We start from the raw sequence: 15429 nt of genomic DNA on the forward strand, positions 1-15429 counted from the left end.
GCTTGTCCTTGAACACCAGTATAATTTTGTAGTCGATCTAAGAGTAATGTGTGATCTATAGTATCGAACGCAGCACTAAGATCAAGTAAAACTAGTATTGAGATACAGCCTTGGTCAGAAGCTAAAAGTAAATCATTTGTGATTTTAACGAGTGCAGTTTCAGTGCTATGATGCGGTCTGAATCCAGACTGAAACTTTTCATAGATATTTTGTTGCAAGAAAGAGCCCAGTTGAGCGGACACCACTTTTTCTAATATTTTAGACATAAATGGAAGATTTGAAATGGGTCTATAATTTGCTAGATTATTATGATCTAATTGTGGTTTCTTAATGAGAGGTTTTATAACTGCCAGTTTAAATGTTCTTGGAACATGACCTAAAGATAAAGACGAGTTAATAATATTGAAGAGAGGCTCTTCCACTACAGGTAACACTTCTTTCAGTAGTTTAGTTGGTATAGGATCTAATAAACATGTTGTTGTTTTAGATGAAGTGATAAGTTTATTTAACTCTTTTTGTTCTATAGTTGTAAAGCACTGTAATTGTTCTTGCGGGGTGATAATTGAAGCTGAATTATAAGGCGCAATTGAAGATTGAACGTTTACAATTGTGGTTCTGATGCTTTCTATTTTCTCAGTGAAGAAGTTCATGAAATCATTACTACTGAACTGTAACGGGATATTTTGTTCGGGTGACGTCTGTTTATTTGTTAGTCTAGCCACGGTGTTAAATAAAAACCTTGGATTGTTTTGGTTGTTTTCTATTAGTTTGCGGAGGTGCTCAGCCCTGGCAGCTTTTAGGGCCTTTTTATAACATGACATACTGTCTTTCCACGCGATTCTAAAGACCTCTAAATTAGTTTGTTTCATTTACGCTCTAAAATACGTGTTTCTCTCTTTAAAACATGCGTAGTATTGTTATACCATGGTGCTTTATTTTTCTCTCTGACCTTTTTTTAATTTAATAGGTGCAACCACATCCAATGTTCTAGAGAGAATGGTGCTCATAGTGCTAGTTAGTTCTTCTAGTTCATCTGTTTGTTTGGGTTCAGGCAGCAGCTGAGACAGATTAGATAAGCAATTTGAGAAATTATCTATGGTGGATGGGAGGATTGTTCTGCCTGGTTGATAACGCGACGCCGCATGACATATTACAGCAGTACGTAATATGCAAGTTACCATGTAGTGATCAGTGACTTCATCACTTTGTGGAATGATATCTATATCGGTTGGATCGGTTCCATGTGATATAATTAAATCGAGTGTATGATTAAGACGATGTGTTGGTCCGGTGACGTTTTGCTTGACCCCAAATGAATTTAATAAATCTGTAAACGCAGCTCCTAACGCATCATTTGGATTATCTACGTGTATGTTAAAATCTCCAACAATTAATGCTTTATCGACATTGACTAATAGGTCTGAGAGAAAATCTGCAAACTCTTTTAGGAAATCAGCGTAAGGCCCTGGCGGTCTATATACGGTTGCCAAGGCTAGAGATAATAGGGATGTTTTTCTAACATCTGAGAGCGTAACATTTAGTACAAGTACTTCAAATGAAATAAACTTATAACCCGTTTTCTGAGTAACATTAAGAATATCTCTATAAATGGTTGCAACACCGCCGCCACGACCAATCAGACGGGGCTCATGCTTATAACAGTATCCAGGAGGAGTAGACTCATTAATACCGAAATAATCATTTGGTTTAAGCCAGGTGTGTGTGTGTGTGTGTGTGTGTGTGTGTGTGTGTGTGTGTGTGTGTGTGTGTGTGTGTGTGTGTGTGTGTGCGCGTGCGCGTGTGTGTTGTCCTGGAATTCCCTATTTTGGGGAAATGTCTCCACATGGATCATAATATTATTAGCAGTAAATGTTTTGTAAAAACAAAGATAATAACAGAACCTTTCAGCCTGTCAACCTTCATGAAAAATGACATATCAAACCAGTGTTTCCCATAGGTTGAGAATTTACCCGATTCGATTGTGATCACACGATTGAATGGGCGTTATCAGCGGTTATCAGCTGATATATATGGGCCAGAAGGGGCCTCCTCCGCCTACTAGTAGGCACAGAAGGCTGTTATCACCCATCCACATGGTTAATCACCCACAAATATACAAGAGCAGGACTACTAGAAGGCTCAGAAGGCTGTTATTATCCATCCACATGGTTGATCACTCACAAATAATCTACTGGACGACGCGGTAACGTTGCGACATTTCCAGCTTGATATCTTCAGGTAAGACCATTAAAATGATTAAACTAAGCCTTTAAACTAATTAATTAGCCAATAAGAGAAAACAATACATACAAATCATATTGCGTGAGCGTGACATGATTGTTAATGTAATATGAGTAGCCTAGGCATAGCCGTGTATGTTTGTGCATTTCTTTATAATATAGTAAAATGTTAATTGTCTAATACTTTCAAATACTGTTTAATTTCTTATTTGTGCTTTATGTTAAAAAAGAACGTTATATGCATTTAGTGAATTAGTTGGGGGAAAACTTGCGTCATGTCGTCATCCGACGTCATGCGCTTCATTCTGAGTAAAGAAGAGAAAGACACAATTTTGCGGCCCTCGTTTTTATTAATCTTTAAATAATCTATTTCAAAAGTTACTTCTTTCCAGGTAAATGCAACACATAGTGCACGAAACAAACTTACGTTTTAGTATAAACTATGTTTGATGCATACTGTCTGTTTTACTATATGAATAACATGACATAATTTAAACTTAACGTAGTCTGCCTGAGCGCACATGGTTAGCATGGGTAACGTTAAATGGTAGCATTATAAAAGCTGATAATAATATACATTATTATATATTATAATAATATTATATCGTATTATAATATTCCTATCCATTATTATACTACCAAATAATGGTAGCATTATAAATCGTCGTATGTTAATATTATTTGAGTGAGTGTTTACGAATGTTGTCTCAGAGTTTAGTATAGGCCTATCTGATATGTGTGCATTTGGATAATTTAAACCCTTCATGTCTGTTAAATTAATTATGCATTGCATTCGTCTTAATCAGTACTGTACATCAGATACGATGTTACATAATGAAGATGTGATTAATATCCCAGATGCGTTTGTAAATGCCACATGTGTGATGAGAAATGCATAATGTAATGTACTTAGCATTTGCTTTGCCTTTTATTATATTGGTTTTGAGTAAAGAAAACGACAATGAAGCCATCATTTTGCAGCACTCGTTTTTATTAATAAATTTAATAATCTTTCCACATTTCTGAGTACTACATTTACATGAAATACGCGCATTGCGATATGTGTCTGCAAACGTAGCTAGGCCATATTACGTTATTAGCCCGTCTCTACTTTACATGCTTTATGTGAGCATTAAATTTGCTAATAAGCATATTTTTATTTCTGAAGCTAATGGGGGAATTTAGTTTATAGTTAAACGCAAAGTTAAACTGTAAAAATTGCTTTTTACACACTGACAGTAAGGCTTATTCCATATATTGTGTATGCTCGATAACGCTTCACTGAAGCCATATCATAGGCCCAACGTTACCCATACTGACTTGAGTGAAATATTCAAACCCAAGACGTATTTTATGGCTGTTTGGAAACCTTGGAATATTGACTAGAATGTAAAATAAAGTTCTGTGGGTTTGAACAAAGCTTGGCTGCATTATTTGATCCCACACGAGGAAGCTTACAATTACATTAATGCAAAAGAGGAACACTGACAATTTATTAGAAGTAACGTTAACGTTAAATATACTGTGGTGTCTGTGTCCCATTTATTGGTGTCCTCGACACTGAACTTGAAAAATAAAACCCAAATGCACAGGTCTGTCTAAACATTTTTCTGCCTGTCGTTGTCACATTAATATCTATTTACCTAACTTTTTGTCTCCCTTTACAGCATATATTTAATTTTACAAGAACTTCTGTGGTAAGTTTGTTTTTATTACTACCATGCATGCTCTATGTTTTTGTTGAACAATACAAAATTTGGTTTTGGGCTGTTTGGAATTCATTGTCCACAAATATGTCTTGTGTCAGTTTCTCTATGTTTATGTTTTAGGTTGAAGATGGCCCAGAGAGGTAAGCCTTACAGTTGCTAATCTAGAAGCATTAGGCAAGAGTGTCTGAAAACGATTGTATGATCTGCAACACTGTCTTTTTTTATTACTGATTTGCTTTTTCTTTCTTCATTTAACAAGAGAGAACTCCCATTAATGGAATTCAGAAGGAAACCCTGAGGTCATTCTTTGAAAAAGGAATGACACGAGTTGGTTCTGAATTAATTCCTAGAGCTGCATCGGCTACTGGTTTGGACACCAGTGTCGTAGAAGTAAGGTTTACTTGAGTGCTACACTAACAAACAACATGTCAAATATATATATATATATATATATATATATATATATATATATCATTTGGCTGCACTGCTTGTATAAATTAAGTGTTTTGTTAACATTCAGTTTAATTGGTGTAATGCCCTTTTGCTGTTTTTTGTTTTTCAGAACTGGATCGGTAATTACAAAAGGTCAGAAAAGGATAATGCTTCATCTGAGCCCCGGCCATCAAAGGCCAAAACTCACATTCGAGAGTTGTCGCCTTATAATCTTTTTTGTAGAGATATATTGAAAAACAAAGGTGAGAAACACAATTTAAAGGTGCTATAAGCAATCTTGCACGTTTTTTTAGGCCGAAACGTTTTATTTTTCACATATCGCAACACACTGAACACACTGTTAAAAAAAAAACAGTCTCTGCAGACATCCCACGCTCCACAAACTGCAGCACAATCAAACTGAGCAACATACAGAGTGACCAGCAGCACAAAACATAACAAACTGTTCCAGCCAATAACCGACAAGAATGTTGTGGGGTGGGTTTGGGGGGTTATTGCACGGATGAGAAGGAGAGAGGGTCTAGCTAGCCTCCGTTTTGTGTGTTAGCTCAAACATCAACAAGAGGTATGCCAACCAAGATCGCTTATAGCATCTTTAACGACTGCTTTTAATTTTTATACTAAATTGTTTGTTTTTGTACAACCTGTTGAAATCAGTTTCATGAGGGTCATGAAAGGTCATGAAACAGATTTTCATGATAGTATTTAGCAAGTACTTCACTCACGCAAGTTGCAAAAGAATCATCAGTTGATCTATTTCACGTTATTTTGTTTTTACAGAGTTGTTACAGAGAAGTGGGTTTTTCACAACCCAAAACCAGTGTTTTCGACTGATTGTCGTCATGTAAATTTACTTTAAAAAGAAGATGCTGACTTTGTGTTAAGTTTTCTGTGCATCTATTTTTTCCTCAGGAACAATGAATGATATTAAGGGAAGGTGGGCCACATTGGGGGAAGAAGAAAAAAAGAAGTATGTTGAGGAGGCAGCAGCACTGAGGGCACATGGGGAGGCACAGGACCTAAGCCCTGAGATGAGGGATGCCCGGATAAAAATGCACCTCAAGAAGATGAAGTTAGAGGTTTGGAAAGAGGATTCATTTACTAAGCATTAGTGATATTCTTACATAATTAGATGGAAGGATGATCAACAGCAATTGTAATGTGTGCAGAACATTGTTTTAGACAACTGGATTGTTTATCTGTAGATTTTATCATAATTTCAAATGAGTTTATTCCAAATTAATATTCCATCTGATTTTTGTTTACAAGGCTTTCAACATCAAATATTCTCACAGGCTAGTCTATTCAGATCAAGGTGGTCAATTGAAGCATTAGTAGTCACAAATGTCTATGAGTCAAATTATTAGTTGCCTATAAAAACACAGCTAATGTATAGTTATTGTAACCCTGGTGGTCCCTGACCACTTATTTGCCACGTGTGACAACACTGTTTTCATATATTGCCAAGCCCTGTTATGAGTTGTTTCCTCAGTGTATGTTGGATTTTTAAAAGTAAGTTTTGTCTATTTTGTGTATAATAAATTATTTACTATTTTTGCGGTTGTCTTCTTTATCTAAATATTGTAAAGGTGTCCAAGCTTGAGGAGTTGGGTGTGGAAACAGCCATCTTGTCCTTTGATCGTCAAAAGTCCTCATTAGAGGTTTTTGAAATGAGCAGCAGAGGAGCCACTGATTTCCTTGATAAATCTGACAGTGAACAACTTTGCACTGCATTTCAAAGGTATTGGTTTATATTAAAATCCACAGAAATGGTCTCAGGCCCATAATAGTGCAAATTTACATAATACAGTTTTATGAAATTAATTGTTGTCTGTTGTTGCATCTGTAGCCAGCTCCTCAGCCGCAATGCCCAGTGCCAGAGAACACGTCACTGTTTTGGTGGGAAAAGTAAAAGATCTCTTCAACCAAAAATATAGTAAGCATAATTTCAAATACTTTTAAAAAGGATGTAAAGAAACTGCTTATCTTGATAACCTATTATACCTTCATGAATCCATGGTATTATTATCAAATAAATAAATTTGTGAGTGTGATGATCCAAGGGGCCAAGTGTGATGATCCCGTATTAACAGCACCTTGTTGGGATCGTCCTTTCCATTTAAAGGTAGACGCGAGTGGACTGGGTGCTGGAGCTGCATTATTGCAGAAAGATGACAACGGCATTGATCGGCCAATTGGCTTCTTTTCTAAGAAGTTTAATTTGTGCCAGAAAAATTATTCAACTATTGAAAAAGAGTTGTTGGCATTAATTTGGGCTTTACAGCATTTCGATGTGTATGTGGGGGGAGGTTCTGTATCTCTGGTAGTATTTACAGACCACAACCCTCTTACCTTCTTACAGTCCTTGCATAGTCCAAATCAACGACTTATTCGTTGGGCTTTATTCTTGCAGTCTTATAGCCTCGATATTCGTCATATTAAAGGGGTAGATAATATTATGGCGGATACCTTGTCACGAGCTCCATTGAACGAGTAACCCATGACAATTTTGTTGGTTCTTGTCCTTCTTTAGTTCACCTCTTTTATGTTCTCAAGGCGCCTGAGAGCATTGAGAGGTGGCGTTGATAAGGGGTAGGTGGTGAAGGAGAGATGGTGAGTAGAACCAATAATTTTGTTTGAATTTTAAGTTGGGTAAAAATCTTATTCTGTGATGGTTTGTTCTTTGTATGTGTCGTTTCATGTATTATGTTTACAGAGTACCTTTTTATAAGGGCCTCTGTCTTTGGGAGGGAGGTGTGATGATCCAAGGGGCTGTGGTGTTTTTTGTCCAGCAGGTGTCTCTGGGTAACACTATTTGTGTCTCCAGGTTAATTGCTGTCACAGGTGTGGAGAATTGGATGATTAACCATGCTGCTTATAAGAAGCTGGCTTTCTCCCCAGGGGAAGGATTGGGCTTGGTCTCTGCTGGTCTCGCTGCTTGGTGGACATGCTGACTTTTCACTCTCTCCAGTCCTGGGCTTGATGTGGTTGTTTTGTGTTTGTAGATTTTTTTCTCTTTACTTTAAATGTAGTTATGTCTGTTTTCTTAATTAAATATTAAATGTTTCAAATTTGATTACGTTGTATGGACTCTCCATTCATGTTGCTGCTCCTTGAGCCAAGGGGTTGTAACAGTGAGTGATCAGCTTCACTCCACAAAATACAAAATGTATAAACAGTAAACCACCAGCAAAGAATTTTGACAGGTTATGCATCAGACAGTGAACAAACCTAGGTCAGTTGATTTCCTCCGTCCATAATGCAAAAGGGCATCAGTCAACAGGTCTAGGCAGTGAGATGGAGTCATCTCCTTTGTGACTCTGGCAAATCTTCGGAGAAATGACCACAGCCTTTCCATTCCTTCCCCGTCTGTGAGCCCAAACCCTTCAAGCCGCCTAGTGCTGTACTTGATCTGTTAATAAAGGAAAGTGGTAGAATATCACAGACACCGAGCATGATCCTACTACAGTGGAAACTGCTCATAGTGATCACGGTTACAGTGATCAACCACTTATATGAATCAAAAAGCTTGGGACAGAATCATTCCTATAGAAATGACGTGTAAAATAATTTGTTTATAGTAATCAAGTAGTCCACTTACTGTGTTCATATTGTGTGAGTTTGGTGTGTGTGTGTGTGTGTGTGTACGTGCACTTGCTATGCGCAGTTACGAGTCATGTGATATTTTCCTCTACTCACACTGCTGTCTTTTATGGTGTATCATCCCAGATCTCTCACAGCAGCAGGTAGACCTACTCTATATTACGTGAGTGCAGTGTTATGCTTTCACCTTAACCATTCAGCAGGAGAGGGCCTAGGTGTAGCTTGAATTATTTTATATTACATTTTATTACTTTATATTAATTTAATAATTGTACAAATGAGATAGTAATCTGCATAAAACAAAGAAATTACATTTGGTTATATCAATCATATGTTTTCCACTGTACTGTCCTAAACAGTGCATCTTTGTAACAAGTTTAGACAAACACCAGGTAGGAAAAATGCTAGATTAAAGATTACTTTTAGCCACATCTACTTAATTTCAGATGTGCAGTTGATAGACAGGAAATAGTGGCCAAACAGGGAGTGAATGATGTGTGATGATGAGGTCCTGATGTCTCTATAAAATTAAACCTGCCAGGTAATTTATGTCTAATAAATTACCTGGCAGGGCAATTTGTGTCCATAAACATGAAATGCTGGTATGGCCAAGGAGATGTTGTGTGGTATGCCCTCCCCTGATTTCTGACAGAACACAGTATGGCATAATTTTGAGTAAATTTTATCTTTGAATGTCTTTTATCAAAACAATAATTTAGTTTTACACAGAAAAAAGAAAGTACTTACATGCAAATGTGAGGCAACAACACAGGCAATGTCATAGACCACTCCCAGGTGTATGTTTTTATCCTCACACCTTCGAAGTAGCTCATCGATGACATACAGGGGATAGGCTAATCTATAAAAAAAAAAATAATAATGTATTATGATGTCACTTTTTGCTGAGGAAAAGTGAAAAAAATTATTATACAAACAATCTCCAGCATCAAATTGTAATGTTTTGGAATCTCCCATATACTGTACATTCCAAGAGGTTCATATTTGGTGACTGAATAATAATAATAATACTTTGGCTTATAATAATTAGGGTTATGCTATCCTAAGCATTTTATGAATAGGTAGAATCAAACAGGGGAATTATCATTTTGGAACACTGGGTCAATAGTCAAGAGATGTCAGTCACTACTGTGGCATAGACTTGCCGTTCTCCTTGGCTCATGTTGACAAACATTAGGGGCATTTCATGACGACAAGAGGCTCCAAACACTCCTGTAACATCAAGTTTATTTGCTTGTTTTTGTGACCTCAGCACATTGCCAGCCTTGAAGTTACTGCAGTCCTAAAGTTTTAAGGAAAACATAGTTTTATGGGAGGAATAATGATCTTTTTTCACAAGTTTAATTAATATTTCTGCAAAAATATTTCTGTGAAATTATGCAACTATGACTAACCTCGTGAGGTTTTGAGCTGTCAAGATGTGATAGCAGGTATTCCTCTACATCCTTTTCATCAACAAACATGCGGGTTCCATGTAATGGCTCAACCACACTTGTACCTGAGCTTTGCTTCCTCACAAGGCCAAAGTTGGCATCCAATGTGACAATCATATCTCCATCCGCCTGGAAAACAAACACTTACAGTGTTTTTACACAATACTGGTTTTGTATCTGCACCAGATTTATACTATTACTATTTTATTATAATAATATATACAAAAATGTACTAAATTTGCAGATATTAATTCAATGCCATTAGTTTAATCAAACAAGAACCATGCTGGAACTAGAACCAACCTTTGGACATGCTGGGCATATGGTTCCATCATCTAATTGTGGGCAAATATCGACCAAACTTCTTTGTCGGAAGTGGTGATGCCTAAAATGGGATATGGATTCTCCCACCAGGGCTCTGTAGAGTGTGTTAACCTAGGGTATAAGCAGAAGTTAGTGAAAACATTACTGTTTCATATACTTACATCTGGTGATGGTGGTTTACTCAGAAGTTATTTTATAGGAAAATATCAAGAATAATTTTGCATGTAACTGTAACTTAAATTTTCACTTAACATACAAGACTTCAAACTAGGGCTGGACGATATGGCCTAAAAATAAAATCTCCGATTTTATTTTTTTTAATTCGATGTACGATTTTTTTCTGATTTTCCCCCCTACTTACTTTAAAAGAGTAATTTGTTATAGTTATTCTCACAAAAAGCAACTGAGTTAGTAATTGAGTTGCATCATTACAAAAGTAACGAATTACCAGAGAAAGTAACTATTGCGTTACTTTAAAAACATTTTTTTAAATATAACTTGGATTCCCCCAATATTAAATGAAAGAAATTGACACTAAATACAACAAATTATTATTATAAAACATTGTAGACTAATCTACACTATTTTAATGTTACAGTGGGACAATGTGAAAGACACCGAACTTAAATATTAAAATATTATCGTTACTATAATGATTGATGTTATTACCATACCATACTGTGATTGATGATGATGTAATATATAGATACAAAGATTTGTAATTGAAATTATAAAACTTACACACCTTTACAAATGGTAGAAATATGTATAACCTACTTGAAGTATTTTCTTCTTCACAAAAGTAAACAGTTTAACAAAAAATCACAACCGGTCAAACAAAGATGTTATCATTGAACGTTCCCAGTTTATTTTGAAGTTGTATTTAATAACCATGATAAACTAAAGCGTTGCAGATGATGCCAATAGGCTACAGAGATTATCCTAATGCTAAAATGTGTCATTTATTTATAAACAAACTATATTGTGCTCACACTCTGTCTCTCTCACACACTATCGAGTGCTCTCTGACACACTCGGCCTGTCTCGCGTAGCCTACTGTCAAAAATTTAGCAAAGTGCAAAATAAATAATACATCAACTCCAACTGAAATTGATAAAGATCAATGAACACTATTAGTCAACTTTGACGAGATTCCTCTCAGCTAGCACGTCTTTGTGAAGTTCCCTAACAAGGGTGCTAACTTACTAATTTACGTGCATTTCTGCTGTCAAACATGAACTCGCGATGGCTTGACAGTGAACAAAACGTGTTTAGGGTCTTGTCAGTCTTGTCAGGCGTCTATTTCAGCTGAGGAGATTAACGTTATAAAGACACACAGGCAGACAGATGGGCAGTTGTCGCTTGCTGTTGCTGATTCGTGTGTGCTATAATATTTTGGTTGTCGCTTGCTGAAACTAACACTACGGAAGCTCCGTGGAGCCAAAAATGCGCCATTACACAAAAAAAGATTCATTATTTTTTAAATCACCCACAACAATAAATTCTAATTAATTAATTCAATCGATTTATCGCCCAGGCCTACTTCAAACTGACCTCTGCGGTAAGTCAGTTTGACTTACCTCTGCAAGTGTGAGGTTATTTTTCCAGCGCAGGGTGTTGCAAAAACCCTCCACAGAAACCTGACACTTCAGTGACAGACACACAAAAAGCTCTAGCAGAGGGATGGAGAAGGCTGTCTGGGGCTTTTCGGCTGTTGCTGGCCAAAGCCCATACCTTAGCAAAGTGCAGGTTTCTGGTTCACACGCACACATGTTGACTGTCACGGTGCAGAGCCGTCCTGCCAAATATAAAGAGGAAAATAACATAAAACATAACCTAGTACTACTATATAGACTACCATATCAGTATAGACCAAATCACTTGAGTGTGTCACCTATAACTTAATGTTTGTAATGATTGGAATCAGCAAACAACTTTTTTTTTCAAAATTGTATCACAAATTTGAATAATTCCTTATAGGAAATCATTACTCCACATGTAATAGGATTGAATTCATTAACCTGTCAGGAAAATTCAATACATTAAGATTTTGTATCAGGTAAAATGACAAACCTGTGCTGACAATGACCTTCATGACCTTTGTGTACACAGCATGGGTGTCATGGCCCATGACAAAAACAGGAATAACCCCAGGGAGGATGGCTCATAGTAGACATTCTGTAAGAAAGATTGATAGCTCTAATGTTTTTAAAACAACAAACACTAAAGGTTGATACTGCATAGTGCTAAAACAATTTGAAGTATCTAATGAATATGTTGAAATTACTGTGAGTTTGCCGCCTGTATGCAAGTATAGCAATAGAAATGTAAGACTGCATGCTATTGTTCTTACATTCCACTTTTCAGGAAGATGCAGTGAATTTCTATGAGTCCTCTTCAGGCAAACCTCACAAAACACTGCAGTGGTGCTGCACTCAATGCACCTATAATCAGCATGATCTTGGCAGACAACACACTGGGTAGTGATTGGTGCTGAACATTCAAACGACACCTTAAGCATGTCATCCTTGACTGCATCCCAGGCATGAAGCTCTCTCTTCTTTGCCTTACTGTATGCACTCTCAGAACAGCTTGGTGTCGTATCATCAAGTTCAGCCTGTTGAGATGTAATAGGGTGGGTCTGTTTGTAGTTGGGCTGGGGAAGACCTTGACTAAGGTAAGAAACCTTTGCAGGGCCAGCGATAGTCCTCCTCACCACCTTAATTTTAACGTTCCTGAAACGTGTGGTCTTAAGTGCTTTTCCCATATCTGAAATCAAAATATTTGCCAATTATTACATAAAGCAAAGTGCAACCCGTACTTCTTATCACAGCCTAAAAGACAGAAACACATCAGTGAACATGGGATGCAGTCAGATGAGGGATATTTGGTGTTATATATATATATATTAATTGCAAGATAGATAAATAAATAAATACACAACTAGCTAGCTACCTAGATTAGATAAATACATACATACACAGCTAGCTACACACGATAGTCAATATTCCAAGGTTTCCAAACAGCCATAAAATACGTCTTGGGTTTGAATATTTCACTCAAGTCAGTATGGGTAACGTTGGGCCTATGATATGGCTTCAGTGAAGCGTTATCGAGCATACACAATATATGGAATAAGCCTTACTGTCAGTGTGTAAAAAGCAATTTTTACAGTTTAACTTTGCGTTTAACTATAAACTAAATTCCCCCATTAGCTTCAGAAATAAAAATATGCTTATTAGCAAATTTAATGCTCACATAAAGCATGTAAAGTAGAGACGGGCTAATAACGTAACATGGCCTAGCTACGTTTGCAGACACATATCGCTATGCGCGTATTTCATGTAAATGTAGTACTCAGAAATATGGAAAGATTATTAAAATTATTAATAAAAACGAGTGCTGCAAAATGATGGCTTCATTGTCGTTTTCTTTACTCAAAACCAATATAATAAAAGGCAAAGCAAATGCTAAGTACATTACATTATGCATTTCTCATCACACATGTGGCATTTACAAACGCATCTGGGATATTAATCACATCTTCATTATGTAACATCGTATCTGATGTACAGTACTGATTAAGACGAATGCAATGCGTAATTCATTTAACAGACATGAAGGGTTTAAATTATCCAAATGCACACATATCAGATAGGCCTATACTAAACTCTGAGACAACATTCGTAAACACTCACTCAAATAATATTAACATACGACGATTTATAATGCTACCATTATTTGGTAGTATAATAATGGATAGGAATATTATAATACGATTTAATATTATTATAATATATAATAATGTATATTATTATCAGCTTTTATAATGCTACCATTTAATGTTACCCATGCTAACCATGTGCGCTCAGGCAGACTACGTTAAGTTTAAATTTATGATATTCATATAGTAAAACAGACAGTATGCATCAAACAGTTTATACTAAAACGTAAGTTTGTTGTGTGCACTATGTGTTGCATTTACCTGGAAAGAAGTAACTTTTGAAATAGATTATTTAAAGATTAATAAAAACGAGGGCCGCAAAATTATGTCTTCCTCTTCTTTACTCAGAATGAAGCGCATGACGTCGGATGACGACATGACGCAAGTTTTCCCCCAACTAATTCACTATATGCATATAACGTTCTTTTTTAACATAAAGCACAAATAAGAAATTAAACAGTATTTGAAAGTATTAGACAATGAACATTTTACTATATTATAAAGAAATGCACAAACATACACGGCTATGCCTAGGCTACTCATATTACATCAACAATCACGTCACGCTCACGCAATACGATTTGTATGTATTGTTTTCTCTTATTGGCTAATTAATTACAGTTTAAAGGCTTAGTTTAATCATTTTAATGGTCTTACCTGAAGATATCAAGCTGGAAATGTCGCAACGTTACCGCGTCGTCCAGTAGATTATTTGTGAGTGATCAACCATGTGGATGGATAATAACAGCCTTCTGAGCCTTCTAGTAGTCCTGCTCTTGTATATTTGTGGGTGATTAACCATGTGGATGGGTGATAACAGCCTTCTGTGCCTACTAGTAGGCGGAGGAGGCCCCTTCTGGCCCATATATATCAGCTGATAACCGCTGATAACGCCCATTCAATCGTGTGATCACAATCGAATCGGGTGTTTTTAAAAACCATGTCAAGCTCACGTCCTCTCCAGATATGAAAAAAGGTATCAATGGGTCTGTCCAGTAACTAATGATGAACGTAAGGCGAACTGCAGACTTTAATTTGCTCACACTGCGGTGGACTTCCAACTTAAAGCAGACAAATCCGTGCTTTAAAAAGGTAGGCCTATAGACCTATTTTTATTTCTTTTTTGGGATAATCTCTTAATATAATCTTCCATACATTTTTTGAGCTTGGTAGACAGGTAACTATTATATTTGTAGATGTTATTAGACAGATTATTTAAGTTCTGGGGGGTCATGTACGGGTTTCCCTTATTTTGCCTCACTGAAGGTGGCAACCCTACTTGCCAGAGATCCAAAGGACCATCACTTGGCCAGTGCAGAGCCTGTTGTCAGTCTATCAAAGTGGATAGCATGGGAGAAGCGGCTCTTTTAAGTCATGCGGCTGGATCTACACACAATATATTCATATATCTTAACTTCTGGTTACATGAGCCTAAGCTCTTTTCAATAAAATCCATGCAAAAGTTAATATCAGATCATTTTAGAATGTATAGGATGTACCGAATATTCTTCAGTTTTATGTAAAACAGAAATATGACAAATACAATATCAGATCTCTGTCATATGGCCAAAAATAAATGCAAAATAAAAAGCTTTTTTGCATAGTTTTGTTTGACACATGACACATTGTTAAAGTTATCTTACACGGTACACAATGTAACCTTGCTCTCACTCGAAATCTGTCCCCACATTAAGTCCTTCAATTTGAGGGTATTGGACCTGGAAAGTCCTTGAAAAGTCCTTGAATTTGAAGTTAACCAAGGTGTGGGAACCCTGACTGATGTTGAGAGTGTGCTGAAAGTGAATGGTGGCTTATGCATTCCTTTCAAGGTTGGTAGAGGTGTCAGGCAAGGATGTTCGCTATCAGGAATGCTTTATTCATTAGCCATAGAACCATTATTGCAGCAGATAAGAGCAAATTTGACT

At 36.5% G+C, this 15429-nt stretch overlaps 3 protein-coding genes across 3 annotated transcripts in view; 2 read left to right on the top strand and 1 right to left on the bottom strand.

Moving 5' to 3' along the window:
* Nucleotides 1-15429, top strand: part of LOC309511190 (vitelline membrane outer layer protein 1-like) — a 127456-nt gene that overhangs the window by 6681 nt on the left and 105346 nt on the right. The window lies entirely within an intron of this gene.
* On the top strand, nucleotides 2535-6349 carry LOC309511639 (uncharacterized protein). Its single transcript, XM_082186864.1, has 8 exons — nucleotides 2535-2632; nucleotides 3908-3937; nucleotides 4048-4089; nucleotides 4209-4339; nucleotides 4512-4644; nucleotides 5315-5481; nucleotides 5992-6143; nucleotides 6252-6349. The coding sequence occupies exons 3-8, from the start codon at nucleotides 4077-4079 to the stop codon at nucleotides 6337-6339; spliced, it is 684 nt and encodes a 227-aa protein (XP_082042990.1). The 5' UTR covers nucleotides 2535-2632; nucleotides 3908-3937; nucleotides 4048-4076; the 3' UTR covers nucleotides 6340-6349.
* Nucleotides 7617-14415, bottom strand: LOC309510693 (uncharacterized protein; the record flags this gene model as incomplete). The annotated part of the gene is made up of 9 exons (XM_082185565.1): nucleotides 14162-14415; nucleotides 11854-12549; nucleotides 11361-11578; nucleotides 9760-9891; nucleotides 9418-9585; nucleotides 9169-9305; nucleotides 8753-8864; nucleotides 8570-8650; nucleotides 7617-7814 (listed from the first exon to the last, which is right to left on the bottom strand). The coding sequence occupies exons 2-9, from the start codon at nucleotides 11909-11911 to the stop codon at nucleotides 7617-7619; spliced, it is 1104 nt and encodes a 367-aa protein (XP_082041691.1). The 5' UTR covers nucleotides 11912-12549; nucleotides 14162-14415.

The sequence above is a fragment of the Leuciscus leuciscus genome, assembly GCF_965113295.1.
Source record: "Leuciscus leuciscus genome assembly, chromosome: 12".
NCBI classification, from domain to species: Eukaryota; Metazoa; Chordata; class Actinopteri; order Cypriniformes; family Leuciscidae; genus Leuciscus; species Leuciscus leuciscus.

Bases quoted from the DNA above. Each gene is read 5' to 3' on its own strand.
- LOC309511639 (XM_082186864.1), top strand. The intron at 4,340-4,511 runs GTAAGGTTTACT...TTTGTTTTTCAG, and splicing joins TGGACACCAGTGTCGTAGAA to AACTGGATCGGTAATTACAA. The intron at 6,144-6,251 runs GTATTGGTTTAT...TTGCATCTGTAG, and splicing joins CTTTGCACTGCATTTCAAAG to CCAGCTCCTCAGCCGCAATG.